At 37.7% G+C, this 11878-nt stretch overlaps 1 protein-coding gene across 1 annotated transcript in view; it reads right to left on the bottom strand.

Moving 5' to 3' along the window:
• Positions 1–1060: 1060 nt before the first annotated feature.
• Positions 1061–11878, bottom strand: part of LOC120543322 — a 41104-nt gene continuing 30286 nt past the window's right edge. The window contains exons 6-8 of the mRNA XM_039776358.1: positions 5367–5666; positions 1205–1510; positions 1061–1125 (exon numbers count right to left, since the gene is read on the bottom strand). Of these exons, the coding sequence (XP_039632292.1) occupies positions 1061–1125; positions 1205–1510; positions 5367–5666 (671 nt within the window). The remainder of the gene's footprint in view (positions 1126–1204; positions 1511–5366; positions 5667–11878) is intronic.

Raw genomic sequence — 11878 nt, 5'->3', positions numbered from 1 at the left:
GGGAGAGCATGGGGGGTCATTAGGTCGCTGGAAAGGGGTGTGTGGTGGAATCAATATCTATGGAAAAGGACGAAGGTCCAAGTCTTTAGAGTCCTGGTGCTTCCTGTCTTACTATATGGTTGAGAGACTTGGACGCTATCCACTGACCTGAGACGAAGACTGGACTCCTTTGGTACTGTGTCTCTCTGGAAAATCCTTGGGTACCGTCGGTTTGACTTTGTATCGAATGAGTGGTTGCTCATTGAGTTCTGAATGAGGCACATTACCTTCATTGTGAGGGAGCGCCAGTTACGGCACTATGGCCATGTGGCGCGTTTCCCTGAGGGTGATCCGGCTCGTAAGATCCTCATTGTTGGGGACCCAAGTGGCTAGACCAGGCCAAGGGGTCACCCATGTAACACCTGGCTGCGGCAGACAGAGGGTAATTTGCGGAGGGTGGGACTGGACTGCGTGTCTGCCTGGGGGGGTTGCAAACTGGGATCCAGAGTTGTTTCGCCGTGTAGTGGATGCGGCAACGCACTGTACCAGTGCAGGCTTCCCAACTTGACTTGACTTGGTGTAGTAAATGTTATTTTATTTCCTTCTACTGCGGTTGTCACTTACTGTATATAACAATACAGTTCTATGAAAAAGTACAGCAAGTTCACTCTCCTTCAGTTATATCATTTTACATATCAGAATAAAAGTAATTTTAGGACTTGGTGATGAACAGAAAATTGCTAATTACATTCTGAGATTTAAAACCATAGAATTTAAAATGTGTATACTTGCTTTTTTACATGTTAACAGATGATATGCAGTTAAGATAGGCTTCTTATGAGTTTAATTGGGATAAATTAATGCTGAATGAGTAGTAATGTGTGCCCATGCCCATTGATGGACTGCCATCACATCCAGGTTTGGCTTCTACTTTGTGCCACTTTGAAGACTGATAACTGGATGGATATAAACATAGTACTGCTAGTGCTTATCAGAGTTAATAGTGCAAATGCTGCCACTCATCACTAACTATATCTTTAAAATAGATCTCTTTAGAATCAAGATCAGCACTGCTTTTGATTCAGTTTTCTGAACTACTTGTGCAATGATGATCATATTTCAAGTCAAGTTTTGGTAAAAGATGCTCTGTGATATGGACAGAAAAGACAATTCTAGAATTATGTAAAATCAGGCTTTTTTCATCAATATACCTGTAAATACTTACCTCTGCCTGTAATATTAACAGGATCACTAAGAGGAGAAACAAAGGAGCGTCCAGATACCTCTACCTCATACTGACATGAGTAATTTCCTTCATGAAAAATTGCTGTCTTGGGGAGTGAGAAGACAGCAGAGTGGTTAAAAGAAACCACAGACTGCAAACTGGTAAAATTAAATTTGGTTAATTTCAAAAGATGAAACTTTCCGCCTGGGTACTTTGATATTGTGGAGCAGATGACATCCAGGCTTTGTCCCTTGATGTGTTTTGAAACTTGGTGACCAATCGAAATATTTGGCTTTTTCAGATCCACTGAAAAGAAAAAACAGGAAAATATTTGTGGATATTTTGACATTTACAATGTACTTCAGAAGTTTTTTTTTTTTCTGTCCACCCTGGCCATCGGACCTTACTTATTCTATGTTGATTAATTTTGACTTATTTTTATTTTTTATTGTGTCTTCTATTTTTCTATTCTTCATTTTGTAAAGCACTCTGAGTTACATTTTTTCTTGTATGAAAATGTGCTACAGTGGTGTGAAAAACTATTTGCCCCCTTCTTGATTTCTTATTCTTTTGCATGTTTGTCACACAAAATGTTTCTGATCATCAAACACATTTAACCATTAGTCAAATATAACACAAGTAAACACAAAATGCAGTTTTTAAATGATGGTTTTATTATTTAGGAGAAAAAATCCAAACCTACATGGCCCTGTGTGAAAAGTAATTACCCCTTGTTAAAAATAACCTAACTGTGGTGTATCACACCTGAGTTCAATTTCCGTAGCCACCCCCAGGCCTGATTACTGCCACACCTGTTTCAATCAAGAAATCACTTAAATAGGAGCTGCCTGACACAGAGAAGTAGACCAAAAGCACCTCAAAAGCTAGACATCATGCCAAGATCCAAAGAAATTCAGGAACAAATGACAACAGAAGTAATTGAGATCTATCAGTCTGGTAAAGGTTATAAAGCCATTTCTAAAGATTTGGGACTCCAGCGAACCACAGTGAGAGCCATTATCCACAAATGGCAAAAACATGGAACAGTGGTGAACCTTCCCAGGAGTGGCGGCCGACCAAAATTACCCCAAGAGCGCAGAGACGACTCATCCGAGAGGTCACAAAAGACCCCAGGACAACATCTAAAGAACTGCAGGCTTCACTTGCCTCAATTAAGGTCAGTGTTCACGACTCCACCATAAGAAAGAGGCTGGGCAAAAACGGCCTGCATGGCAGATTTCCAAGACGCAAACCACTGTTAAGCAAAAAGAACATTAGGGCTCGTCTCAATTTTGCTAAGAAACATGTCAATGATTGCCAAGACTTTTGGGAAAATACCTTGTGGATTGATGAGACAAAAGTTGAACTTTTTGGAAGGTAAATGTCCCGTAACATCTGGCGTAAAAGGAACACAGCATTTCAGAAAAAGAACATCATACCAACAGTAAAATATGGTGGTGGTAGTGTGATGGTCTGGGGTTGTTTTGCTGCTTCAGGACCTGGAAGGCTTGCTGTGATAGATGGAACCATGAATTCTACTGTCTACCAAAAAATCCTGAAGGAGAATGTCCGGCCATCTGTTCGTCAACTCAAGCTGAAGCAATCTTGGGTGCTGCCACAGGACAATGACCCAAAACACACCAGCAAATCCACCTCTGAATGGCTGAAGAAAAACAAAATGAAGACTTTGGAGTGGCCTAGTCAAAGTCCTGACCTGAATCCAATTGAGATGCTATGGTATGACCTTAAAAAGGCGGTTCATGCTAGAAAACCCTGAAATAAAGCTGAATTACAACAATTCTGCAAAGATGAGTGGGCCAAAATTCCTCCAGAGCGCTGTAAAAGACTCATTGCAAGTTATCGCAAACGCTTGATTGCAGTTATTGCTGCTAAGGGTGGCCCAACCAGTTATTAGGTTCAGGGGGCAATTACTTTTTCACACAGGGCCATGTAGGTTTGGATTTTTTTTTCTCCCTAAATAATAATTTAAAAACTGCATTTTGTGTTTACTTGTGTTATATTTGACTAATGGTTAAATGTGTTTGATGATCAGAAACATTTTGTGTGACAAACATGCAAAAGAATAAGAAATCAGGAAGAGGGCAAATAGTTTTTCACACCACTGTATATAAATAAATGTTGTTGTTGTTGTTTTCGAAATAGGTTTGGCTCCTGTTAATTAATTATTCAAAATACAAAGTATCTTTCTTTTCAGAGTACATGTTCATCTTAGCCTGCTATGCTTATGCTTTGTTTTTTTTGACTTATAAAAGTAGGATTGCTGTGTGTGAGGGCTATATTCTTGTGTTTGCAATGCCTTTTGCATTGTGTACAGTAAATTCACTATACAGGGGTGGCAAAAGTAGGTTTACAGTTGTGAGTGTGAAAAATATATATCTTTTAGGTAATTTGTACACTTACAAGCATGTACCTAAGTGTATTGTGCCATTGTGACATTCTTTTGAGTTAATAAGGCTATTGTAATAATCATAACCTCTTTTTCCATATGATCAACTGTAAACCTACTTTTGCTCATTCCTGTATATATTTATGTGTGGTGCCAAAGTGGTAAAAGTCAGGACTAAGTGATGAAGCAACACTAGGAACAGAAATGCTAGAAACAGTGAGTGATTGTCAGAGTAGTTCCCCTCTTGGAGATTTGTGGATGATTAATCAACCTGAGGCAACCCACCTCAACTCAATTCTCAAACCTTTTGTAACCCATTACAATTAAATACAACAGTAACTTACGACCCAATGTCAGCAGTCTGCAACCGACCCGTAGTTTTAGAAACCTTGCTCTAGGGGCTACATAAAGTTTAGAGACACAGGGACAGTAGGGCCAACTGTATCTCTGTAACCACAGAGAGGACGTATTTCTGGACTGGGCCTAAGAATGAAATAAGCTCAGCCCAGAGTTCGGAGAGTCTAGTGTCAGTTGGGCTTACTATTATAGTCCATCTAAGGCTACGTCCACACTACTACATATTCGTTTAACAATGCAAACATTAGTCTCCATTTTCACCTTTCAGCCACACTACCATGGTGTTTTAACCCTTAAAAACAGAGACTTTTGAAAACATTCTTCAGAGCAGATCGGCGTTGTGATATGGACAGCTGAAAATATTGACTTGTAAGAACGCAGACACTAATTGCATTCCCATTTGTTTGTGTTTATAAGTTAGCCCTTCTTACTCATTATAATGTCTCATTCCCTTACAGTTCACTCCTCACAGAAGAAATGGCGCTTGTTGTGTTGTTTACCTGTATATACTCGTATCTATATTATATTTTGTATAATTTGAATGTTGCATACAGGTGTAAATGGCAAATACTTTACTGATTGCTCCAGTTTTGAGATAAATCCCTTGGCTGGTGCAGTTATCATCCCTTTAAGGATTTTTCCACCAATGTTAGCATGCCTAATGTGAATGTCCACATCCTATGTGCTTTTTGCTGTTTTAGTGTGGATGGAGATATTTTTTGTAAACAGTGTGAAAATGCTGTTTTTGTTAAACAAAATAAATGCCATTTTAAAATGAAATTGTAGTCATGTGAATTTAGCCTAAGAAAGTATAGTATGCATCAAGCTCTTCATTCTGATATGCCTCATTCAGCACCAAAGCTGTACTCAGCTGATAGCTAAACTATCTATAGCCATGCTGCAAAACCTTCTTCAGACTTATATTAATAGTCTTGTGTCTAATGAAAGGACCATGGATGAATAAATGCTATCAGACCATTTTTCACAACAGCGTTGGCAGCGTTCAGAGTGAAAATCTGAGCTAAAAGAATTTCTCTGCTAAATGCATACCAGTGTTTCTGGGGCCAACTGTAATACCTCAAATTTGAGAGAGCTTAGCTTCAATTTTGGGCATTGTCCTTTTGAATAATACACACTATAAACTGGTACAACAAGTTAATTGGGAAAGGTGTGTGGACTAAATAAATTAACAACTCAGCACATGGGAATAAGTAGATTTTAATTCAATATGCTGTAAGTGAAATATGTCCACGAATATTGCTTCTCAAAATTCTTTCTTGAAATTATTAATAACAATGTAATACTGGTCTTTGGACATTTATTTTTCTGCTCTTCCACTTTAAAAAAACGAAATGTAATCAAAAGCAAGGAAGAACATGAAATAACATTTCCTCTTACCTATATTTATGTAGATACTGTCACTGAAGGGTGAATCAAAACGTAGATGAGTGCCCTGTACTTGAAATCGACAGGAGTAGTTCCCTTCAAAATTAGAGACTGCTCTACTCCGAGTGAAATTCACTTTGGTCTTATGGATGGCAGCTGTTTCTCTTCCACTTTCCTCCTCATTATGGTAAAGATAAAAATCCACACGAGTGTAAAGTGGAAAATCCACGGAACAAACAATGTGAAAAACTTCTCCGGGCATAAAATAGTTGTATACAGAAGTCAGGGAAATTTGAGGCTTTTGAATGAAATCTGAAACATAAAAATGGACATAAGTCAATGCTTATCAATGTATACTCTTAACAAAGGCAAATGTTTCAAGAATTTAATATGCTTATAGCAACAGCTTGCCTAGAATGATGATCATTATTATATTAATAATATATAGTCAATTATCATAATTATAATTATTCTGCACCACTACTACCTTATCTGAAGGCACATCAGAGCAGGACACGATGGAAAGGATGAGTACACCTCTGTAATCTTTACTAACTAATTTAAGTTTTCAACAGCTTTAAATTTGTTTTATAAACAACATTACAGTGCAAGATATGTGTCTAAAAACTCGAATAAACAAACCTCACAATGAGAAGAAAAGGGTCTGATGTCATCCTCTGAGTTGCAAACACTGTAGCTATATTTCTCAGCAACCTACTGGCAATTTTAGGAAGTGTAATAAATATGCAATTATTTGTCCTTTATTTTTGTCGTCAAACCCCAACCCCTTGTTTAGTCTAATGCAGAGTTGTGAGTAAGCTGGAGTCTGTTGGGCATCACTTTAAACCCTGGATGCTACATACTGTACTTTTGATTTGTCAGTCGGTTTAACAGTAGAAGTACCATTTACTATATTCAGAAATCCACCTGTTCATGCATTTGGTAGAATACCACCTTGCATTGACTGTCTCCATCCAAACTTCACAGTGGCAAGATTTACTTTTTTCAGAAATGTAAAATCTTTGCCTACTACACAAAAGGTTTATATATATATATATTTTTTTACTAAATACAGATTGTGCCTATGCAAAACCTGGAATTGCTGGAGTGTCTTGTTTCTTTTTAATGAGACTTCTTTACATTGCATTCAATTAATATGACATACCACAAACTGTAGCTCTGGTTGAGGAGGAAGTTTTACTTTCTTATCCATCGTGAATGTTTCACTCTTTAAAATTTGAACACATACCACTAAGATGTTCAGATTCTTCTTGTCTAAGACCTAGGATGAGCACTATATTGTTAGCTGAGTGTCTGTCCAGCTATATCCTACTATCACAAATCTTATTGTTCTTGATGCTTTTAATAGTCCTGCTCATGCCTCTTAATACTCACTTGTTGTTGATTTTCTTAAAAGTCATTAAGTTAAGTTATGCTAACTTAGACTGTTAACCCTAAGCATCTAATGGGTTTGGAATTATATGTGAAATCGGTTAAGCCTGAGAGTCTCTTGGGTTAAGCTGTTAAGATCTGACGTAAAGTGTTAAGCCTGAATAATGCTTAGGACTGCATTAAATTGCTGTCTAGAGGATAAAATAGCATCATGCTGCAAAACCAATCATGAATATTACTATGCATTTCCTGATTCTATGTTAATTTGTCAATATTCATGAGTGGGTTTTAGCTTCCAATAAAAATACACAATGGCATGTAAAACAGAAAGCTGTAAAGCCAGTTTTAGAATAAAGTAAAACCGAACCATTAGTTGAATCAAGAAATAGTGATAACAATGTAAATTGGTCATTGGATATTGACAAGGATAGTGAAAGTGATGCTTATGGCACTCAACGACCAAACCGCTGTGATATGCCTGGTGACTTCAGTTGCTTAATGGTGCAGAAGAGCACAATAACTACTTAGTAAAAAGGTTAAATGATTGTGACCAAGTGGAAGGACAAGAATGATGTTAGCCACTTAAGCACTGTTAACAATGCATCCATCAGCTGTCAATGAAAAATGTATAAAATTTACAAGTTGAAGTGATGTGAATCAAGGTACATTTGAAACGGTAAACTAGTTGTCAAAGGCATAATAAATTCATCTTTTTACAGTTTGTTAAATATGACTCATAATATTTAATGTGTTTGTGTTTTTATTTTTAGGATTATTAAAATAAAATGTAGCTTTTAAGTAAATAAATAGGGAAAGGTGGCTTTGGGATAGAATTCTTGGTCAACATGAAAATGACTTATAGGAATGCCATGTGTTGTTTCAGATAAAAAGAACTAGACGTCCACACATTTATAAGGTGACTCCTCAAAGAACTAAAGCAGAAGGTGGCATTACACTACCCAACGTTCAATATTATTATTGGGTGGAAAATATACAAGCTGCAAAGTCAATGCAAATTGATACAGACTGATAAATATTCACAAGCCTGGTCTTGCAATGGAAATAAAATCTTGCTGTACTTCTTTATATGTCCTGCTTTGTACCCCAGTAAAAACTAATTATTGTCAATATACAAATAATCCAATTGTCCATCAATCAGTCAGAATATGGAAGCAATGCAGAATGCACTTTAAGACAGAAGCTTGTATCTGTTACTCCTCTATACAATAGTCACCATTTCAATCCTATCAAACCTCTACAGTATTTAAACTTTGAAAAATGTGATTAAAACATTTAGAGAACTGTATATAGATAATGTTTCTGCATCTTATGATCAATTACACTTTAAATTTAACTTCCCAGAAAACACAATTTTTTCACTACTTTCAAACCAGAAATTTTGTTAAAAGATACCTAACCAATTTTTTACACCTTCTACACATTTCTTTCTAGGAGAAATACTGATCGGTCTTGAAGACTCAGACAGTATCTTAACAACATATAAAAACATCTTAAGGTCTCATCCTTTGAATGGTCCTAGGGTAGCGCATGAAAAGGATCTTTTAGTTAATATCTCAGAAAAGAAAAGGAATGCAGTAATGCATGGAATACACTATTTAATACACAAAACATGAAATCATTCAATTTAAAATCTTTCACCAATTATCTAATTTAAAATTGTCCAAAATGTATCATTGAATGCCTATCAGACAGCATGGGTGTCACAATCACAATACTAGCATGTAAACTTATCTTGCTGAACTGGAATCTCAACCCAACTTTTATAAAACAGTGGGTAAGTGAGGTCTTATTTGAATTTGGTAAAAAGTACATTTTTAGGTTAGAGGATCTGTTCAAAACTTTTTAAAAATATTGAAAGATATAATTAAGTAAATTCTATGCTTTACCTTTGTTAACTTTCTGGTATTTTTTTCTTTTTCTAATTTGACAATGAAGTAATTTTTGTATATGTTCGACTTGATAGTATGCCATGATATTTTCTTCAAATAAAATTAAAAAAAGATAAAAATAATTCTGTGTAGTATGCAAATAATAATGGAAGAACACAGAAAGATACGTAATTGTAACAAGGAAATACTAAAACGTGTGTTATTATTTTATCTATGTATATGTTTAAGCTCTCAAAAACTAACCTGTGTGTATGTTGTGTGTAAGATGACATGAAACAGGTAATTAGGAACTTCGTAGATAATACATCTCTTGTAATCGTAAAACTAACACATTTGAAGGGTATTCAGACCAGGAGAATTCATCAGCTGCCTGATTTTTCTCAATATAAAAATGGATGGCTAAAAATAGCCATCAAAGCATGGTATAAGGTTTAAGAAGTCACTTTTGTTAGCTTGACAGAGATGACAAATGGCTTTTGAGACAGAAAAATGAAACACAGCTTTTGATACAAGAGATGTGGGTTGGAGTGTTTAGTATGAGATAGAGAAAGGTTTGAAGATGCAATGAAGCCTCATGCTGTCAGATAAGAAAAGTAAAGTGACATCTACAAAATAAAAAAAAAAGAGGAAAAAGGCTGTGCAATGACATGTGCTATTAAATATTGCCTTTGCTTGTTTAAAAAGAAAGAATTTTCAATTTGCACAGGTATTTCTTTTGGTTTTACTGATGCAAAGCTTGCTGTATGGACCTTGAATTAAATCATTCAGATTTTATGTTTTCGTCAGTTGTTTATGTCTGGTATTTGATTCCTGGTTTCTCTGCAAGTAAACATAAGTAATGTTTACAATAAAGCTTTGTTATTATCTCACCAAAATTACCTTGTTTCTTCACATTATCTGCTCCGAATGACGAGTTCACTATGGTTTGAGCTGTGTTTCTTCAAGTATGTGTTTTGATGAGTGTTAATATAGTAAGCTGTGTTTGTTCAGGTGAAAACTTTTAAAATTAGCAATCCGACACCTCATTAATATAGGTGAATCCTGTGAATCCTGGTAGGAGCAGCGCTCCTGGACCCTGCTAAGACACTCCTCTCTGTGATTTAGTCATTACAGAGGAGAAAACTGAGGTGACCAGCCTCAGTCATTGTTAAGGTATTGCATAGTGAATGTTAACTCTTTACAGATGTGGTAGCCAAGCATTAGCAAGGAAAGGAGTGATGAGTAAATGTGAAAGAGGTATGCATTATGGGGTGTAAACCAAGTTTATCAGTTTAAACATTACCACATTGCCTTTCGTGAACGCTTTTTCATAATATAACATTAATTTGTAATTGAAGTTGTTGAGACTGCACCGCCAGGTGTTACATGGGTGTAACCTTGGTCTGGTTCAATCGCTTGGGTCCTCAGCAATGAGGATCCTGTGAGCTGAATCACCCTTGGGGAATCGCGCCACATGGCTGTAGTGCTGTAACCGATGCTCTCTCACAATGCAGGTAATGTGCCTCATTTGGGACTCCGTGAGCAACTGCTCATTTGACACAAGGTCAAACTAGTGGTATCCAAGGATTCTCCGAAGAAACACAGTACTGAAGGAGTCCAATCTTCATCTCAGTTTACAGGATAGCATCCATGTCTCACAACCATAAAGCAAAGCAGGAAGCACCAGGACTCTAAACATTTGGACCTTTGTCCATTAGATATTGGGGACGCCACTCATGCCTTCCAGCGACCTCATGACACCCCATGCTCTCCCATTTTGTTTGCTGACTTTATAGAAAGAGCCATTACAGACATGAATTTCGCTGTCAAGGTAAGTAAACCTCTCAACAAGGTCGGTACTCTCTCCGCAGACAGACACACTGCTAATGGCTGTGCCTAAGAGATCTTTAAAGGCCTGGATCTTGGTTTTTATCCAGAACACTCTCAAGCCTCTGAAGAGTTCCAAACAGATCCTCCATTGACTCCACGATCATCACAGCATCATTGGCAAAGTCAAGATCAGTGAATCTTTCTTCACCAACAGATGCCCCACAGAGGCTGGACCCCATGACCCTGCCCAACACCCAGTCCATGCAGACACTGAACAGAGTAGGAGCAAGAACACACCCGTGATGAACCCCAGAATCAACTGGGAAAAACAGAGAGGTTCTGCTTCCACTCTACACAGCATTCACAGTATCAGTGTACAGGCCGGACATGATATCTAGCAACTTCGGGGGAATCCTGCAAAGTCTCAGGATGTCCCACAGGGTAGCTCGATCAACTGAGTCGAATGCTTTACAAAAATTGACAAAGGCTGTAAAGAAACTCTGCCAATATTTGCGCTTGTAATCCATGAGAACCTTCAGTGCCAGGATGCGGTCGATGGTACACTTCTTAGGCATAAAACCAGACTGCTTCGGCTGCTAGTAGGTGAGCAAGTGATCACAGATCCTATTGAGGAAGACCCGAGTAAGGATCTTACCCACCATTGAGAGCAGTGTTAATCCCCAGTAGTTGCTGCAGTCAAGGGGCCTCATGAATAAACAGTGCATACGCACAGAAATGTTGCATAAGAACGTTTCCACATTCAAATCGCGACGCATAAAACCTAAACTTGGTGTAAAGCCACGCACATTTCCACGGTACCTCATACCCTGTCTTACGCAAGTTCTCCGCACGGTTTTGCAGACTGGCGGCACCCAGCGTCAAAGCAGCGCTACTGTTCCTGTGTGGTTATCCTTTCTTTTCCTGACGCGGCTTTATAAATACACTGAAGTTAACCGCATATTGTTTATTAGTTTAATACATTTGATTGTAATTAACCAGTAACAATATAATGGTCCACGGAATGGTCAAACTATTCTAAATACCATAGGTGCTTTAGCGTTGTTACTCTCACTGCACCTTCTTCTTCTTCTTTCAGCTGCTCCTGTAAGGGGTTGCCACAGCGGATCATCCTTTTCCATATTACTCTCACTGCACCACTCGGAGAAGCTGATTGGAAAGAGAATTATCGGTACGCAGCATCAAGCACACGCCGCCTCAGCCATGCTTCCTATTTGAACTGCTCTCATGCGACATAAGCTTCAAACCTTTCCTGTACAGACCTCGCGATTCAGAAAGAGTTTCATCCCAAGAGCTCTAAACGCAGTCAATCAGTCCATCAACTGCTCCTTGTAGAACTGTCTGTACTTATTAGTACAATCACCTCTCTGTAAACTTGCGATACAGTTATAATAT

This window comes from Polypterus senegalus, chromosome 13 (genome assembly GCF_016835505.1).
Source record: "Polypterus senegalus isolate Bchr_013 chromosome 13, ASM1683550v1, whole genome shotgun sequence".
Taxonomy (NCBI): Eukaryota; Metazoa; Chordata; class Cladistia; order Polypteriformes; family Polypteridae; genus Polypterus; species Polypterus senegalus.
This window is presented reverse-complemented; position numbering and strand designations above follow the sequence as displayed.